Raw genomic sequence first — 20,081 nt, 5'->3', positions numbered from 1 at the left:
CTGCCCAACTAAGAGCTCATGCCGCTCTCCACGAAGTCAAGAATACTTTGATGCTAACTGAAACTGGATTTGGCCATGAGTGATGATAAATCTAAAAAGTCCCAGTAGAGGCTCTGGTCAAAGACAGGCTTTTCAGGAAATGAGGTATTTATTGGAAGGGGAAAAAAAAAAAAATGCTTTCTGGCTATTACTGAGTTTCTTCCTGTGCTGTGTTTTGAGGGAGAGAAACAGAGAAGAGTGGTTGGGAGGAAGAGCTCTTGCCTACCCGGGTTAAAACAAAGCTTAAATTTCCTGAGAAGTCCACAGATTGGAGGAAAACACCCACTGCTGGTAAATAACTCCAGAAAGTGACCTGTAGAAGTCAGTTTACCAGAACCAAGCTGGTCATTCTGTAACAGTAAGCTTATAAGCGAGCAAAACATTCAGCTCATGTGAAATACCAGGGGTCACCAAAGCACTTTCCTTGGTGCCCAAGGACAGCCCACTGCAGCTATAATTGGCCAATCCTCCTGGGTCCTGTCATTTAAACGAGAAAAAATTTATGGTTGTTTATGTAGGCTTTGCGCCAAGCCTGTTTCTCTGATAAGCTTCTCTGGTGCATTTGTGTCTCACATCCGATTTAGAGTCCTCTGAATACTGGAGACAGCATTCCTTGGATATTTAAAATAAATTAAAAACACAATGTTGGGCTTGGACAGAGGAATGGGAATGTTATTCACGTGGCCCAGGCACTAAGGGCTCTGGGGAGTGATGCTGGGAAAGTAGTCTTTTTTAAATCTTATATTAGTCTGTGTATTTCATGATATAATCCTCAACATGGTCCTCCATAAGCTGTAAATATGCATTATTTGAGCAAGTAATTATTTTCAGTAGCACGCTGCAGCAGCTGTGTGGCTTGGCTGCCAAACACTGCAAGTGCTTCCTCCAACAAATGCATCTATTTTGTGATATAACATTAATTATTTAGTAGTTTACAAAACTTCTTACTTCCCCAGTACTTTGACCTCAGGATCTCCAAATAATTTCAAAATATTAAATCAGTATAGTATCACCCATGTGTGAGGTAGGTGAAAAGAATTACCTGCACGTGAGCAAAGCCAGACAGGCTAAGTGACCTGCCCAAGATGACAAGGAAGCCTATTGCTAAAGCTTCCTTTTACTCCACTACAGTAGAGTAAAACCCTGCCCTCCAACTCACAGGGCTGATTTACCCCTTTGTGACTACCAACCTATCAATCCTCTTGGCTAAGAATTTTTTATCTGTCATTTGCCAATACCCTCTGCCAGAAGAAAGCCTGAAAAACAGAACGCTAAAGTCTGCTGCTACTGTTTATTTTATAAATGTGAAGACAAACTTTACCAAAAAAAGATCTTTTATTTTGTTTTGTACATGGCAATATTCTTATGGGAAACAGCTCTTCTAGACCAACGAAAAGTAGAAGCATCTTTAAGGTGAAGAGTAGCAATGGAAACTTTTGATCTGTAAAATTAAGGTACAAGATAAAACTCAGGCTGCTTTCTGGTGTGGAACGTCAATGAGTTTTCAGGCCATACAGACAGCTCTCCCTTGAAGTAATCAGTAAATAAGAATTAGTATTAAGGATGAGTTAGTAACCCAGCCTGGATAGGAGGCATGGATGAGGTACAAAGCAAGAGAGTCCTTTCATTACACAGCATGTAAGGATGAAGAGAACAGAAGCAGCAAAAACAGATTTCCATTTCACACTCTGTCCTTTGCTAAAAGCTCTTGTTCTCATTAGGCAGAACTTGCAGGGCAGCAGTGAGAGCTGGGTTGTGTGGCCTGGCAAGGGGGGAGAGGAGACATCCTGTCACTGTGCTGCAAAGTGTCACCAGGGGAAGGGAAAGCAAGAAGTCCAAGACTGGAGACAGAGAGCAGGAAAACGGATAACAGGAATAAAAACAGAAAACTATTCAGTTGCAGAAGTACACGGGAAGTTTGGAAAAGGAGCTCTGCTGGTGAGGGAAGGACAGCCTGAAGTTTCCACAGCTGCTAAGCAATACAATCTTGCCTCCTTGGTAAGGAGATGACAAGCTACCAGCAGTGTGCAGTCTTTAGACCCTGGGAACTCAGGGATCCAGGAAAACCCTAAGATGCGCAGAACGAGTCAAAATGGGAAACTACCAGGGTACATTAAGATTTCAAACAGGGGCAAGTGTGCAAGCTCACTATTTTCTGAAGAAAAAAGTACTGACATGTAGTTAAGATCTTTAATAAAGAAATTCATTGTGCTCATTTGAAATTAAGAACAAGATGCCCATACAGAAAAAACAATACAAGTGTGAATTCTTTAGTAGTAGAGCAGGCACATACCAGAGCAAACATAAGCATAAAGGAAGAAAGAAAAAGTCAAGGGAGATGGAAAGCTGGCCTTTCCTCTTCAGAGAGGATCCATCAGAGGCAAAAACTGAAGTTCAATCCTTCCAACACACCAGGAAAAGAATCAGATCATGGTGTCCCACAGACCACACCGCGTGTCAGTCCAGAGCACTAATGGCGAGATCCACACATCCAAAGGGCAGGACAAAGGAAAGACAGAGATTCAGTCAAGAGAGTATCCAGGTGACACATGTTTAGAGGGGAGGCCAAGCACATGAGCACGGACACGTTTGTGTACATGGACAGGTTTGTGTGCGACGACCAAATTTACTGAGGCAGTAACTGGGAAAAGAAGTTTTCAGTTGGTTGTGGGAAGAAGAACTATTTACCGAGTGCTGAAGTAATGAAGGACAAACTGATTAACTGGCACGTGTGGAGATAGAGTTGATTTATTGTTGAAGGAGTGATGACCTGTATTAAAAACTACTTCTGAGGGCTATGGCATTCTGGAGTCTAGTTTTCAGATGAGCATTGAGTAGGCACTTCACAAAATATATAAGGAGAACATATAGCAGAAACTTAGATCATTAAAATTACAGGAAGCCAACCGTGTGTTATCTCCTTTCATTCATCATCATCTTCACTTTTTTCCTTCCACCTGCTCTTCCCTTTGTTTTTAGGTAATACTTAAAAATGAAAAATACTTAAAAATTCCTGGAAATAGGAAACAGAAACATCTGTTGATAATGTCCGTGACTTGCCTGTGCTCTGTTCTGGATTATCTGGATTTTGTCCCCTGAGAGATGAACTCAACAACAGCCCAAGGGAATATTTTGTCTTGGAGAAACTGAGATGTGTTCCAAGAAAACATTTTAAATGGGCAGAGGGGAAGGCAAGAAAGAGGAGAAAAAGATGAAAAAACACACGTAAGAGATGTGGGTTTCAGACCAAGACAATCAAGACCTGCAGATAATAGATGCTGATAAGGAAACAGGGAAATTTTAGGAAACCTTGTTACACTAAACAATAGGTAGCATTCCAAACACACAAAATTATGCAAGGAAGTGATTAGGTTCTCTGTGGTTTCTACAGAGAAATAAAAAAAGAGGCAGAACCCTTGTTAATGAGAGTATATTTTTTGTCCTTCATGTGTTTTCCAACCCCTGCAAGTATCACAGGTGTTATCAGTGATTGGTTCCATATTACAAATACAAAAATATTGTGGGAGGAATACATCTATGGTCAATCAAAGAGAAAAGTTTCCATCATTAGTTGCCAGGCAATACCCACCAATTAAAATAACCATCAGAAGCCATGCATTTCATGCTGGTATAATTAATAGCAAAATGCAATTACTACCTTTCAAGGAAACAAGGAGACAGAGACAAACCACCAGCCAACTATATTCATCACATGCACTCTGATAATCAGAAATAGGGAATAGAAATGTTTTCTCTTTCTCTGTTGGCTAGCTACCTATCAACACTACCTTTCCCTGGGGGTCAGCCTCCAGATCTACCAAGGCTAGGGGCTAAAGCAGCCCTCAGAGAAGAGTGATACTCTGTATTAAGGTGTGTCATTCGTGTGTCATCTTCCGTCCCCCCCAACAACAAAAAAAACCCCACCAAAACCCCAACTTTAAGCACATCCGTCATCTGAGATGTCCCCATCGTAGTAAGGCCCAGGACATCTGTGGCCAATCAGATGAGCCACCCTTAAAAAACCAGGTTCTCTCCTAGAGTTGAACTAACTTCATTTAAAGCAGTTGCAGAAAACTTTCCATGACATAATATCTAGTAATATTGTCTGTAGAAGGGACACAGCCAATACGTCTATTTATTTAGACACAGTTTAGACCGACTAGTCTATTTATCTTTAGTCAAGCACACAGATCAGTGCCCTGCTGGACCAGAACTAGCTGGTACAACAGAGAGCAATGCAGAAAAACTAGTAAATACCTCCTAAAATATAAAAACCAACTAAATACATTCTAAATAAAGGAGAGTTTCCTGTGTCAGTCCCATCTCAAACATTTCTGATTACCCGTTTCCCATCCCACCCTTTTTAGTTTTTCTAAAGCCTGGAATATTATCGGACTAACTACAGATCAAGATAAAGGAAACATTTTTCTACCAATTGGTACCCGAAGGTACTTGGGCTCTTACATGGGCTGCTATCCAAGTTTGACTTTTAATTACCAGAAGACAAGATTACATTCCTTTGCTGAGACTCATTCATGGTTCAGAGTCTTGCGCAAGGTGAACCCAAACCATTTGAAGCCAGCTGTCATCTCTACCATCCGACTGCCTCTTTTTAAAGCAAGCAGTTTTTTCTTTTCTTTGTGTTTTGCATTAATGGGTTTGTCTGGGACTGCAGTTGCAGACATACCTGAAATAGCTTTCAACTATCTTTCTTGATAGGTGTTAAAACAGAAAGCACGGGGCTAAGCACAGGCTGTAACTTATCCCAAAGACGCAGAATGACTCAGGCAAAATTCTGCACTCCCGCAGTAACGCTGAAAGTATTTCAATTACACATCTACACAAACCGCAGTCTTAGCGGCACATACAGCAAATCCTTCGGTCCTTTTTCCTAACCAAACCTGCACCCCTCCTAAGTGCTTGGCTTTTCCCATGAATCACACCTCAAAATAACTGCCCCACACGCAGTGCGTCAGGCCCTACTGCCAGCTCCAGTTATGGCTTAGAAACCACAAAACATTCAGGTGGCCATGAATTCAATCCAAACGTGGGGTCTGAGTTGGGGATGAGTAATGAACACAGTTATGCAAGTTGAGGGCATCCAGCTCTCACGCTGCAGGCCACGGGGGTCGGGGAGGAATGTTCCCACATGCACAGCACTGAATCACCCGCCAGCTTGTCTTGCCCTGAGCACCAGGTATTAGCCAATGGCTCTGGCAGGATTACAGACCAAAAATCCCAAAATTCCAGTCTGCTCCAGTCGGACAGTATGTGGTTAGAAAATGGCAGGGAAAAGTGTGCAAGGACATTAGCTACCCAGCAGACTTTCACTACACAGCAATGTACCCCTCGCAGCAATACTTATTAGCTCCTCTCCCTTAAGTGTTCTTGCTGTGTTTCCTTGGTGCTCAGAGTAGCTGCATAAAGCAGTGGCAGCCAGACAAACAGATAATGAACCTGCAACTGAGTCACCTCAAAATCAGCCACGAGGCACTGAAGAGTTAAAAGCCACTGACACACACACATTTGTATCACTGTGATTGCCAATTATAACGCTGGTGCGCGCACAGCTTAGAGCTCAGATCTGACACTGAATTTTGTTTTATTCTATGTGAAAATCACAGAGAATTTAATTTAAGGCTACGAAGCAACTACTGGCAGCATGCAATTTGGATGTAGTGACTCATGCCAAACTTATAAATATGCTGTGGGGACAAAACAAATATGAATTGAAAATGAACCTTCCACAGGGAATTTGGGTATTCTAAAAACTCACCAACTGCTGATAAATATACACTGAAGGGACACAGATCCCTTAGGATACTCTGTGCCTTACTACCACCAAGAGCAAACAAGGTTCAACCTGGGGCAGCAAATATGCAAAAGACCATTGCCAGTGTCACAAGGAACTTCTCTCTACAAGCCGGCACATGAACAACCTTCTATCAACAGTCATCTACCTAGATTAGTGCTGAGTGCCCTCAGTTAGAAGGGAGCTGTTGTCTCCAGGATGCAATACAAGCATAAAGGTAGGTTGCATCCACAATCATGAACCAATTCCCCTTTCACATCAGTTGGAGGGCATGGGCTTACTCAGAACTGCTCTTTATGCCTTCAGGGTAACAATACCTACTGCTACAGTTGTCCCACTTCGGTCTTTTAAAATGGCAGTGCTGTCAGCCCTCACTGTGATCCTTCTTAGAGGCTTGTAGCTATGAGCTTCTGAAGTCTGGACAAAGGCTGGTGCTGTGACAGCGGCAGTGCCAGTAATAAACTGAACTGTGATACCCTGGTCATACCCAGAGAGTAGAGGTTAACAGCTCCATGTCCAGATGGAGATCGGTGACGAGCGGTGTCCCTCAGGGGTCTGTATTGGGACCAGTACTCTTTAATACCTTCATCAATGACAGAGACAGTGGGATTGAGTGCACCCTCAGCAAGTCTGCAGAGGACATCAAGCTGAGCAGTGCAGTTGACATGCCTGAGGGATGGGATACCATCCAGAGGGACCTGGACAAGCTTGAGGAATGGGCCTGTGTGAACCTCATGAAGTTAAACAAGACCAAGTGCAGGGTCCTGCACCTGGATTGGGGCAACCCCTGGTATCAGTACAGGTTGGGGGATGAAGGCATCGAGAGCAGCCCTGCTGAGAAGGACTTGGGGGTACTGGTGGATGAAAGGCTGGACATGAGCCAGCAACATGCCCTTGCAGCCCAGGTGGCCAACTCTATCCTGGGCTGCATCTAAAGAAGCAGGGCCAGCAGGTCGAGGGAGGTGATTCTGCCCCTCTGCTCTGGTGAGACCCCACGTGGAGTACTGCATCCAGCTCTGGAGCCCTCAGCACAGGAAAGACCTGGACCTGTTGTAACAGGTCCAGAGGAGGCCACAGAAATGACCAGAGGGATGGAATACATTTCCTGTGAGGACAGCCTGAGGGAGTTGGGGCTGTTCAGCCTCAAAAAGAGAAGGCTCCAGGGAGACCTTATTGCAGCCTTAAGCCAGTACTTAAAGGGGGCTTACAAGAAAGATGGGACAGACATTTTAGCAGGGCGATGAGGGGTAATGGTTTTAAACTAAGAGAGGGCAGATTTAGACTAGCTATAAGGAAGAATTTTTTCACAATGAGGGTGGTGAAACGCTGGCACAGGTTGCCCAGAGAGGTGGCAGATGCCCATCCCTGGAAGCATTCCAGGTCAGGTTGGACGGGGCTCTGAGCAACCTGATCTAGTCGAAGATGTCCCTACTCACTGCAAGGGGGTTGGACTAGATGACCATGAAAGGTCCCTTCTGACCCAAAGATTCTATGAACTTACTGTGAGTGTAAAACTGGCTGATGTAAGGCAGAAAACTATTTTTAGTAGGACAAACAGCAAAGATATTACAGGTGTGACCGAATTAAGGACTTAAATTAAGGACCTTTACGAGCTGTCCCTTAAAATGGAACTGCTGTATGAAACCCTGTGAGTGTTCCAGTCTGATCAATAGCTACCAGTAAGAAATGCACTGCATACCTTTGGGATTATACAGTTTGCTTTAGGCTTCTGATTGATCTTGCGGTGATTTCCTGTGCCTTAAAACAAGTGGCAAAAGTGCAAATTAAAGACAAACGGCATGCTCAAACATTTGCCTTCATGTAAGGGAGTAGAAAGTGTTCCTGGTTTTCATGATGAGGTATGTCTCAGCTTTGAGAGTACAGAGACTTCAAACCCTTAGCTCTGCAAAGTTCATTCCCTGCCCATCTCCTACACCCTCAGAGTAACAAATAACAAACCAATATTCCTCATTGTAAAGATTTATCTTGCTGCAGTTTCTACAGTCATTGCCACTGGATTAAAATTTTCAGCCTGAAACGATGCTGTGGTTGGCATAATGATCTGCAAACTCGAGGCATCTGATAAGTTATTTTCTGTAATGAGTATCAAAGAGAGCCCATTAATTCTTGCAACTGATCACCTGCACTTAGAGCACACAAGCTATCTGGCATTATTGCAATTGTTCTTCAAGAAACCCTGTCATGCTCTGAAATACTACCAGGAGAGATTAGATTATGAGCTTTTCAGGCAGACATTTTTCAGCTCTTGTCTTCCACAAGCAAAATCTACAGCTGAACTCCTGCCAAAACTAAAATTTTACACTTCACAGAAGGGACAGTGTGTGTTGTTGCCCAAATTCATCTCTGTTATTTAAGATTCAGCAAAGCATGCTTATATATGAGTAATATACCATATTTAAGCACATGTTTAAGTGTTTTGCTGAATCAAGGCCTAAAAGAGGTTCTACTGGTATTAGGACTGAGAGAAGATTTGAATCTACATTTAAAAACCATCCTAACAAGCTTCAGTTGTTTCTCTAAGAGATTGTGGATAAAGATCTATGCTGAACTATTTGATCCCACGGAAACCAGATCGCTTTGGCTTTTACATTACTTGAAAAGAATTATCTGACCTTTGAAAAAAAGCTATCTGAGGAGCATTGCTTTTTGCAGAAGGTAACAGGGGTTTACACAGAGACATAACAAAAATTAACTGACAGAGCAAAGTTCTGAGATGCTGAACTTGCTCATTTGTGGGAGCAAGGCTCAACTATCCAAAGCCCACTGAACATATGAAAGAGGCAGACAGAGCATTTTATTTGAAAACATAAAACGTGCCTGCTCGCTAGGTCACTTACTTTTCCTTTCCATTCTACTTCTGACCTCAGCTCACTGGCAAGATTTCCTTTTTGTTTTTGAGGAGATCCTGTACAACTCTGAATCAATATATTACTGAGTTTTACTCCAAAGTTGCCAGAACCTAGGAAGACAATGATGAGATTCACCATCTGAGCATTTTACCAAAACATCTAAAGGGGACAGAAGTCTCCTGTTTATTTACTGTATCTCTGAAACATTTCCTCCTCTTTCTGCATTTACATTCTCAAGAGCTAACCGCTATGACTGCAGAAGAGCCCTGAGAACCTATCCTTGCATCCCCAGACTTCTACCCTAGTAAGGCTGGAGTCCTCACAGAGCATGTGTTAGGTTTTCCTCTTAATTAGAAGCAACACAAACCCTCCAGCGACGGTGTGATACATGATGTGGAAGTGAAGGAGGACAGCACTGGGGCAAGCGCTGTATGCTCCCTGGGAGGCACCGGATGGCCCATTCTGCCACGCGCTGCCCTGTTCAACCAGGGCACCCTAACAAATGGCACTGAAACCAAAGTTAAACTCAAAGAAGTGCCTAAGAAAGGAAATTCTGCCCAAGCCCAAGTCCTACTGGAAGGTCTCTTCCCAATTCTCTGCATAACTGCGCCTGTCTGCTGAGCTGAAAACATTCACTGCTGAGTGCTGAAACAAGGCCCTTGGAGGCTACATCACTTATTACCACATTTCAGCCTGAGTGGTCTCCAAACCACAGCTTCTCCCTACGGTTTGAATTTTATTATTTTTTAATTGTAACTTGTTAAATATTGGTCCCTCATCTAAATCAGGTGTCTTCAGGTACAGAATTTTTCTTCTTCACTTACTGCCTTCTACTTATAGATTCATTATATTGAAAGTAAGATTGATAACTGCTAGAGGAAGGTTTGGATCATGATTGTTATTTGGGAAAAAAAAGAAAGGCAAGCTTGTGCTCTTACTTTATCTCTGATTTATAAGTATACATAGGAATTGGTGCATATGAACTGTTTTAGGCAGAGAGTACTAACGTACTTCTCCACTCTCCTGTCAAATGCTCAGAAGGAGCATTAGTCCATGCACTGTGACCTCATGCCTAGCAAAGGTCATAAATGATCACCCAGTTACCTATGTATCGGATGTAAAAGCTTGGCTCAACTTAAAACACTTTCCAAAGAGACATTTGGTCTTAATTTGAAAACAAAGAAGAATAGAGAATCTGCCACTTCTCTTGCTATTTCGTTCCAGCAGTTAATCATCCTCATTGTATAAAAACTATCATTGATTTCCTATTTGAATTGCATAATTTCAGCCTCCAGAAAGATCTCTCTTGTGTTTGTCTCTAGTATGTATGAGACCACTTTCTAACGTTTTCTGCTAAAAGTATTTACAAGGTCCAGCAACATGTCCCTCCCATCATTTCCAATACCCAAAATACACTGGGCTCTACAATTAGCTTTCCTCCAGCCTTTAATCATCTATGTAACTCCTTTCAGACCCTCTCCAGTTTTATCTGATCTCTTTAAAGGTAGGCACCAAAACTAGAGTGCAGAGTTCTCACCTGGGTCCCACCAATGTCACAGTGAAGGTAAAATAAACTCCCTGTTCATAAACTGCAGTACTGTGAGAAGTTTGTGTTTAGTTGCTTGTACAAGATGTCCTGTAAAGCCTTTTCAGCAGCACACTCCACGATGCAATTCCCTTAGATGGGACCTGCATGCCTCGTTCCCGAGGTCTGACACTATCCTGAATCACTCTGGTTTTCCCCAGGAACCGCGCAGGCCCAAATAAAGTGGGAAACAAAAGAGTTAATGCAACACCCCTTTTCCAGCTATGCTCATTTTTATACTATTTTGGAGCTGAGTTGAAAGGAAAAATCTCTGCTTTCGACTCACAGTTGCACGTAGCTGAACCTAAGCTTTGATCAAGGTTTTTTACCTGCACGCAGGCACTACTGCCACATTAGCAGCAGATTCACCTTTTCAGTACCTAACATAAGAAAGTCCCACACATTCCCCTTTCAATGGGATGGTATCAGAGGTTGCAGACAGGGGTTTGCCTCTTTTGCAAGCAAGCCCTGCTTGCTTGCAAAACATCCTGGCTGATGATAGCTGGGCTCTCCAGTCCACGAGCAGTACGGCAAGAAGCTCAGAAGACAACCTGAAGCACCTTTTCCTCATGTGTGTGTGTGACTCATGGGAAAAGCTGTATGAATCACAAAATTCCACCGGTACTGTGGGGTGGGGCAAAACTACACTGCAAACAGACATGTCTGAAGTCGCCCTATGGTAGAGGTACGCTGGCCACACACACCTCACCAGGACAGTCAGAAAAGCTTGTTGTGCTTTTGAATAATTATGTTGGGTTTGTATTTTGCTGTTAAAATACATTCCTCAGCCCTTATACATTGTTCTGAGGAACGGAGTGACCTGTGTACAGACCCCTGTGGTAGCAAACATGCATCCCGACTACTTAAAAAAACCCACACCTGCTCCAGAGAGGAAGCTGGAATTCACCCATGCAATTAGGGTAGGTTAATGTTGGCTATAAGTGGATAGGTATTATCTGATACCGTATTTTGTAATCCTCTGCTAAGGAGAATGCTGTTCACTTTGGGAGCCAACAAAATAGCTACTCATTCACTGTCAGACTTGAGCGAAGTCGAGAGCAATCCCTGAAGGTTTGAGATGAGTTCATTCTAGAACCTGGTAATGGTCCAGGGACATTTATAAAGATCACTAAATTCTGCGTTCAGGTTGTAGGTTTCTTTAAACCAGTATTTATCTGTACAAATCTCAGGAGCAAAGATGACACTTCTCCTTTCACAAGTGAACTTTACAATGGTCTTTTCATTATCAGCTTACTTGGTTCTATGCCAATAATCTTTTACTCTTTTCCTAATCCTTAATTAATCCTTTTTGTAAACAATTTACGCTCCGCATATTCCGCTAAGAGTAAATCTTTCACTGTGTATATGTATTGCAACAAGATCTTCAACATCCAGGCAAATATTTTCATACATTAGGAACCTAAATAAATGTGTGGGTCTATCAAGAAAAATTACCTGACTCCTGATAATTGAGCTCTCATACTTCCCTTGAACTCAGTGGGAATTTGACTGCTCTCAGCAGTTACAGACAAGGAAGTCTGTAGGAGGAAGTTTCCAACTTAAGTTCACAATGTTTGACTTAAGGCAAACACTTCTGAAACTGCTGCCCTGAATTTTCCAAGTCCTGCTTCCCCTGGCGAAGCCATGACTTGCCCAAATCACATACAGAATGCATCACTTCCAGATGCATTCAGATTAAAAGAGAAACCTAAAAAGGTCCTGAAAACAGCAAGGAAGAGACCGTGATTTAGCTGCAAGTCTTCCCCTACAAAAATAAAATATTGTAATAGCTCAAGGTGTTTAAACATGCAGTTTCTATTTGTATCACACTTGAACATGAGAACAATTTTTGAGCATTATGTACATATAGAAATAGCAAATATACATTGCCATTTGACTAGAGTTGCATTTGAAAATAGAAAGTGAGGGAAAATATGGTTTTGGCTGCACAAATTTTATCGTTTTTCTGTAAAAATGATAAATGCACATTACAGTTCCATAAACACAAGTGATTTAAATTATGTAGTGCTTATAACTGCCAGGTTGAAGCCATTTTGTAAACAACCAGATACTACTTTTCTGGGCTGTTGCTTAAGAAAACACCACTGAACACTTACAGATTGCAAATAAAAAACAACTTTTGGAGCTGGAGTCTTGCATGGGAATTTTGCCTCAGGAAGCAGGCAAGAGGAGGTCTCACTTTGTACACTGGTTGCTACAGGAGTATGTATTACAAGATGAAGCCACTTAATAAGGGTAGGGTAGATCTGACTTACCACAAGAACAGCACGTGAAGCAGTTGGTATGATAAAGGTTACCCATTGCTTGGCAAGCCTGGCTCGCTCCATACACACCTTTTCCACATTTTATACAAATACCTACAAAGCAGAAAGAGAACGAAAGTTAGAATCTCCCACAGCTCCTAAAAACAGCTCCGGGCCATTGATTCATAACACTCACGATACACCCATCAGGCCCTAAATCAATGAGCTCCTCACCCTGAATAGGTTCAAATATCCAAGACAGCAGTAGGCTTGCTGAGGCAGCTTGAGTGAAACAAATGCATGGAAATTAACCCAAAATGAAAGGTGGGGGAAGCCTCTACTGGTGTTTCAATGCATGGCCACTGAGTTGGCGAAAGACAGAAATCCAAAGGAGGAAGGTGCAACGAGAGGACAAAACATCTGCACAGTCCCTGGTAAGTTTGCCCAAGAAATAATTTAGCAACACCTTCACAGCTAGGTGCTCCACCACATTACATTCAACAGTCACAAATAAAAAAAACAATTCAATCCAAACCAAAAAGATTTCTCTTTGTCCTTCTCCAGCAATGCAACATCAACAGTGCTGGTCCACGGCAGAAGCCATGCAGTACCAGGAAAATGGGTCTGTTAGTCATGTTTAATAATTCTTTATCTTTCCATGAAGAGTAGTAGATAACCTCATAAACATAACCTGGCACCTTACAAAACAGAAGAGCAAGGTTTCTACCTTCCTTATGGTCTAAGGGCAAAAATTGTGGCTGGCAGTTTTGCTTCAGTGGGGTCAGAAATTCACCTTCGCTGCCTGAGCCTGCTCTTGGTGATGCTGGGGATGACTCCCATGAAGTCTGCATGAGACCAAAGTATGAAAGCCAGCGTTAGCACTGGCAAAGTCAGAGGTTAGCTCCACACAAGGCAGACTCACAGGAAAGGTCATGATTCCAATAAGCTATACGAAGAGGGGGTTTCAGGGTGGTGGTGGGGGTTTTGTTTTTAAAAAACTTTCCCTGCACAGTTATAGCTTTAAGAATCTTTTGCCTATACATTTATTTCTATTGATGTATAACCTCTCTCTATTCAAACCAGGGCAGGGAGATAATTCAAGAATCACTTTGCTTCTGTATCCCCAGGAAGAGGAAATTAAATGCTGGAGAATCCATGTCCTCCTGTCACATACTCAGGACCATCGATTTTAAGTTTTTCTGAAATGTCTATTGGTCTCTATTCAATTGTAGCAATACAATATATCTCAGGAAAAGGCTATGTGATTTTTAACACACTACAATAGGAAACAAAAATTCATATTTTTGCCTCATGCAAACCTGTAATTAAGCTGCTGTGCTCCATATGCTGTTTGAGGCCCTGCTTTTACAAATGCATGCACAAGCTTAGCATTAGTCATTAGCATCAACAAAACTGCTAATGTATTTGAGAGTCGGAACTCGAGAACTACAAAATTGGGCTTTAATAATCCAAAATTCTCCCTTGCTGTGCTGTGAGCATTTTATACACACAAACACATAGAAAATACAAATGCAAGCTGCTGGGGGCAGGGAGGAGGAATTAGCATTTATGAACTGGTAGAAACTTTAATAGCACAAAGAACAAAATTAAGCTAACAAAGTGCTTGGAGTCTCCATTCAGTTTACGTGGGTTTTGCTTTTATTCACTCCCAGTATACGAATTGGCCGAAGCTGCCATGCCACAGGGACATAAGTGCTGTCTGTCCCCAGCAGGTAGCTGTACAGAGAAGAGTAAACCTGGCAGGAGAGCAGTACCCGGTAATACAGCTGAGACTTCTCCCAGGCTCCAAACGAGGCAACAGTCACAGACAACACGATGCCCATGAATACCTCTGCCCCTGCTGCCACAAGCTATTCAAAGACACATTTTAAACACCATTTCTGAAACCAAACTGTTTTGGTTCCATGCAGCATTAACGGAGCCACCTGTATGTGCTGTGTAGTGTGATCGGTTTAAATGGTATTCTGTCAACTTAAAGAAATTGTATTTGAAGAAAAAAGAGTTTTCCTATACTACTAATATTCAAATGCTGAAATAGAAAGATCTTCCATGAATTGTGGGTTTCTCGGTGTTTGTACCTTTAACCCCTTCGTTTCAAATCACAGAGATTAGCCTTTCATTCAACTAGCTCAACACAGTGTTGCCATTTTGGACTATGAACACATTTGCCAAATGAAACAATAATTTCAAAAAAACAACAGATTAACACTAGATTATACTTTTTTAAAATCCTAAACATGATTTCAGAGTTCCAGTGAAGCAGGAACTATTGACTTTAATATCAGTTACCCATGTCCCAAGCTAAACCTGTGATACAAACTGGCTGCCAGCTAGGTCCACCAGTTCATTGCAAACAAAGTACTAAAAAAACACTGGTCCTTAGGGTAGCTCAGGTCTGCTATAGGAAATAAGAATTTCAGAATATACGTTGCTTTATCCAAGACTGTTATGTCTATTTATTTACTTGTAACTAGAGGTTATGGAAAAGGTCTGCTATTTACCATAAGTTAATGGTTAACTGCTGATGAAAGATGGTTATTGATTACTTTTGGACACCGTGATCAGAAGAGGCGTCCTATCAGCTAGCAGCTGCAGGAATTGATCCCAGCAGCAGCACAGCATCCACAAACTGGCTCGCTGTCTCACTACATACCATGAGCTCTGCAATAACCCTGGTCCCTCCTAGCCCTGGGGCCGGAGGGGTTGCACACACAGCAGAGAACACAGGTCCCATACCAGAAATGAGCCATCTGTTGCTTCAGTGTCAGGTCTTGGTACGATGTTGCAGTTTGCTCTTGGCAGCAGAGCCAGAAGAGAGTCCTTTCCCCAGGCATCTGCACCCATCTTTTCATGCCAACCAGGTACCCAGGACTGGCAGCTATTGATAGTCTGACTGTGAGGTTACACCGAGAGATCTGCCTTTTCCCATTTACTCTTGATATTACTCAAGAAGGCACAGAAATACACGGTCTGCAATTCTCTGGCATTTCTGCCTATGAGCTCTCATGCACAAATCTACTACAGCCATGAACCGCTTTGATAAATGAAGTTATTGCCTCATTTCTTTGCCATTGCTCCACTGAACCATCAGAAGCAAAAGAATAATTTATTGGGGATGCTAAACTTACACTGGCCTCTCCAGCAAGTGATTTGTTACGAGCAGCTGTCAGTTTGTTAACTCGTTTTCTTTAAGGGACTAGTCATTAACTCCAGGAATGAATGACCACAGAGACAATTAGCATACTAAAAAAGCGCATGTATAATTCCAAAAGTGTATCTTGGAAAATATATATGCAGCTGTGGTGTGAGTATAGTGAGCTCATAACTGCATAGGAAAAGCACTGATTACATGGCTGTTTGGGTCTGGTTTTCCACCAGTCACAGCCCAGACTGCACACTGCAAGCTTGTGAAAGCCTTGACATAACAGCTACATCACTTTTTTTTTTTCCAGATTTAATTCCAAAGCTTGTTAAACTGCCTATGAAGAATGTTCTGTTACAGAGCAAGCATGTCTCATTTCTGACACTTTACTTGACATGATTTCAGGTCAACTGCTTCAGCTTTTATACGATTCCCTATCCCTCCTGACACCTCTATTCTAAGTAGTCAACTGTGCTTCAAGTTCTTTAACACATCAACTGTTGCATTTCCACCCAGGTCATCAGCTCTTCTACAGATCTCATGTCTCTCTGGTTAGAAAAAGATGTTATAAGATATTGCATATACCCAAAGTTTGCATAAAGGTTGGCTGAGTGAGGGCACAGCGTCACAGTGTTCCTTCATTGCAGTGAAGGGATTTTTGCATCCTCGCATAGTGTTTAACCAAACATGAGAGTGGATACTGAACAAACACACCCTGTGGAACACAGCAAAAGGCCACCAACAAAAGTGACACTAGAAAGAGATGGAGCTCCCAGAGACTCCCTGCTGGAGCTAACTACTGCACATTGCCAGCACTCCTTACACCTTTAACCAGGCCACTTCACTGAGCTTCACCGCAGAACATCATCTCTGGATGCAACCCGGCAAGCCTCCGGCACCGTACAGCAACACAGCCATCAGAAGAGCATAATGCTTTCTGGCCAACTCATGCATTAGCAAAATGCTAGTATCAGCACCAGGACAAAATAAGACAGGTATTTTCTCATGTAATCAATTGTTTTGGTCCAGACTCAAGAGACCAAATGCAATGCATTATAACAAGAAAAGGTATCAGTAACAACCTAGAGGAGATACTAAAGTTACACGATTTTTGTTCACCCTGCTATAATGTACTCTAGGAGTTCACTGTAGCGGCCTACACATTAGAAAAAGTTCAGCTTGGGACATATATGTAAAATCCTGGGATGCCCTTTTGACCATGCCAGTAGAGGCTGGTACATCATACAGACTGTACCACGTACCCAGAATTAGGAAAAAGGCAGTAGGCAAAGATTAAATGGGGTATGTATAATGGCAGATATATAACCAACTTTTGGGCAAACTCTGTCCTCAGACATGTGTCAAACTCAGCCTGTGCCTGATGCCATCCTCACTTAACCTGAAGTCAAGGGTTTAGCACAAATGCAAGAAAAATGGTACCATATGGCCTCTCAACTTCAGTACGCAGCAGCTGTGTGAATCAGAGGGAGAATCTGGCTATCCCACTCCTTGACAGCACGCCACAGCTCAGGGATGAGCTGCAGCTTTACTGCCTTACAGCCACACCGTATCTCCAGGATAACTGCTACATGCTGCCTACAGTAGGAAACAACCAAGCCCTGTCGTCAAGAGTTATGGTAAAGCTAAAATTAACAACTAACACATGGCACAGATGACTCCCTGCCTCTGCAGTTCTGTTCATGCTGCAATGCTGGGAAAAGGGTGGGTGAACATCACCCCAGGCTACTGCAAAATCCCCTTTTCTTCTCTCGGACAGGAAAAGACCATCTCTACACAAGTCCCCAACATGCTTTTCCACACCTGTGGCCTAGCCCAAGGTGCATGGGCAGGGAAGTTAAAAACTACAGCCATGAAGTGGGAAGAACAAAAGAGGAGGGAAGCCTTAACTCAGCTCAAGAAATCAAACTGCAGCAATGGGGGCCAGCTGCAAGAGCAGGAGAAATGTGGAGGGGCTGCACCAGATGCCTGGAGGTGTCACTGGCCAAGGAAGGTGCTCCCACATGGGCTGCAGTGCCCGCAGCCGGTGATCTCACACCCAAGAAGACTTTACACAGGGTGTTGCTACTACCTTTGGAAAAGTACGCTGCTGAGAAGCTGGGTAAAGAGTGAAGCATCAGAGTTGCCCCAGGCCTGGGCAGCTGTGCCACTGCTGCAGCAGTACCTGCCCAAGCTGACAGCAGCTACTGTGCAGATGTCCTGGATTGCAGCAGCTCGGATGCTGAGGGGTGACTTCAGGCGAGAAAAATGCTCCCTTCCTTCCAACAACCATAGAAGGAGGGATCTTCTGATGTGCATGTCGTCTCCCCATCAGAAGCAGACAGAAGAAACAAGGCCCCTACACAGGGCACAGGGGCAGAACTTCTTCCTAGCAGCCAGGCAGGAGCAAGGAAGGCAGCCCAGGAAATGCCCCCCCAGCCCTCACCACCACGGGAGGCTCTCACTAGAGAGCCAGGCACCTGGCAGATGCCTGGCAAACGTACCAATGCTTGAATACCCAACATAAAATAAAATCTGGTATGTACAAGCTATGAATAAATAAATATATCCTGGACACGCTCAGCAGCAATGTAACAGTTTTACGAAGACCTGGCTAAAGTTGTCTTGTGATAGGAACGATGGAGGGACTATCTGGCTAAGCTACCTGCACAGACCTCTCCTCCAGTGGAAGATCAGAAGATACCAGAACTTGAATTAAGGTTGAAAGCAACAGATTAGGAAAAGCGGGAAATGCTCAGGTAAACATTTTAAGCTCCCCTCCCAAGCCACAGCCCATCCACACCTGGAACCACAACACCCCACTGCCAGGAAGGACCTGACCCCATCCAGTAACAACTCTGGCTTGCAAGTACCCATGCACTCCCTGCAGCTACTGTGCTGGAGGTTGGAGTAGGTTAAGCTGGAGGAAGACAGGCCAGAACACCTAACATATCACAGTTTAAGCAAAGCAAGACAAGAAGCAGGGTGTGGACCAGGAAACATTTTGCTGTCATTGTTAAACCTTATTGAGATTGCCCCTGACCTTGCTTTCATCCTCAAGAAAAGAAGGTAAAAACCCCACCAATAAACTACTTAAGGCCCTTGAGGTACATATCTGCTTACTTAAGAGATCTCCATCACTTCAGCACCTACCTCCTACAGGAGGCTTTACTCAATTAATAGCGAGGCTTGGAGCAGGAGGGATGTGTGTGTAGAACTTACTCAGAAAAATCAAAGTTTGAGATTAATTTCTGTTTGGTTACAAATGCAGTGTAGTTCACATTCACCGGAATTTTTGTAGAAGCAAGCTCTAGGTTCTAACTCCAGCTCCTGGAATAACTTCCATTACATCCACCCTGCCTATTGCTTAACAAGGCTGTACCTCATAGGACAAAGCTGCTGGGAGAGGTCATGGCCACAAACAGAGGTGCTGGGACCAGCTCCAGGAATGACAGTGCTGATCAGGACACAGGAGCTGAACTTTACCTGCCTAAGGGATTCGTGCTGCCAGCAGGCCAGCAGGGCTCAGCCTCAGCCTACATGGGCTGTTCTGTTTTATCAGGAACTTTCCAGAGTTGCAAATGTAGGGTGACGTGATGGGCAAGAGAGTTTGGGAACATAAAACACTGTAGAAACAACTCTCAACCATCACCGTCCCTGACTTTGTATTTTAGCAGCTATGAGCCCAGGGCATGTCTGTGCTGGTGAATTAAACCACAGCAGCTCCAGGTCAGCACTGCAGAGTAGGAGATGTCACGGAAGCTGGTATCAGCTCTGATAAGCAGCTGCTGGAAACTGGAAGGCTTTTGTTACTGTTAAAGTAGATCCACGCGGTCACACAGTGAAAGCCTGAAGCTAGTGCAGCAAATGCTTATTGCTTCATACGGTATGTGGAATTACTGCTCTGAACCATGAAATTACTGACACTATCTGCACAGAGTTCATTCTGCCTCAGCCGCAGCCGGCATGCCTCTGCATAGCTTTCCTTTGTGTGGATCTCAGACTCTGCCGCGGAGCCTCCTGATGGCACAAGGCATATCACAGGCCTATTGTTCTGCACAGTGTTTTAGTTACACTGACACTTGGTTTACAAATATTCATTCATTTCTCTGCTTCTTGATTTAGTGCATGGCAGTTCCAGGATGATTTATACTTCTCACTTGGCATTTATAGAAAGGTCTTTTGCTACTGAGGCAATGAACTGGAAGACCGAGTAGTTCTTGTGGCTGCTCTATCGTCTGTGCTGCTTTGGATTGCTTTGTCCATGATTCACAGCTCAGCTGACTGCTCAAGCTTCATGCTCAAGTTGACAACCACACCACAAGGGGACTTACAAATAACTTTAGCAACT

The 20,081-nt window shown here is 43.3% G+C and overlaps 1 protein-coding gene across 1 annotated transcript in view; it reads right to left on the bottom strand.

The window, feature by feature from the left end:
- LOC104616715 (Wilms tumor protein 1-interacting protein homolog) overlaps positions 1–20,081 on the bottom strand; it is a gene marked incomplete at its 5' end in the record, with an annotated part of 82,981 nt that overhangs the window by 39,344 nt on the left and 23,556 nt on the right. The window contains one exon of the mRNA XM_010281810.1: positions 12,583–12,684. Coding sequence (XP_010280112.1) covers positions 12,583–12,684 — 102 coding nt within the window. The remainder of the gene's footprint in view (positions 1–12,582; positions 12,685–20,081) is intronic.

The sequence above is a fragment of the Phaethon lepturus genome, unplaced genomic scaffold (genome assembly GCF_000687285.1).
Source record: "Phaethon lepturus isolate BGI_N335 unplaced genomic scaffold, ASM68728v1 scaffold5132, whole genome shotgun sequence".
Classification (NCBI taxonomy): Eukaryota; Metazoa; Chordata; class Aves; order Phaethontiformes; family Phaethontidae; genus Phaethon; species Phaethon lepturus.
This window is presented reverse-complemented; position numbering and strand designations above follow the sequence as displayed.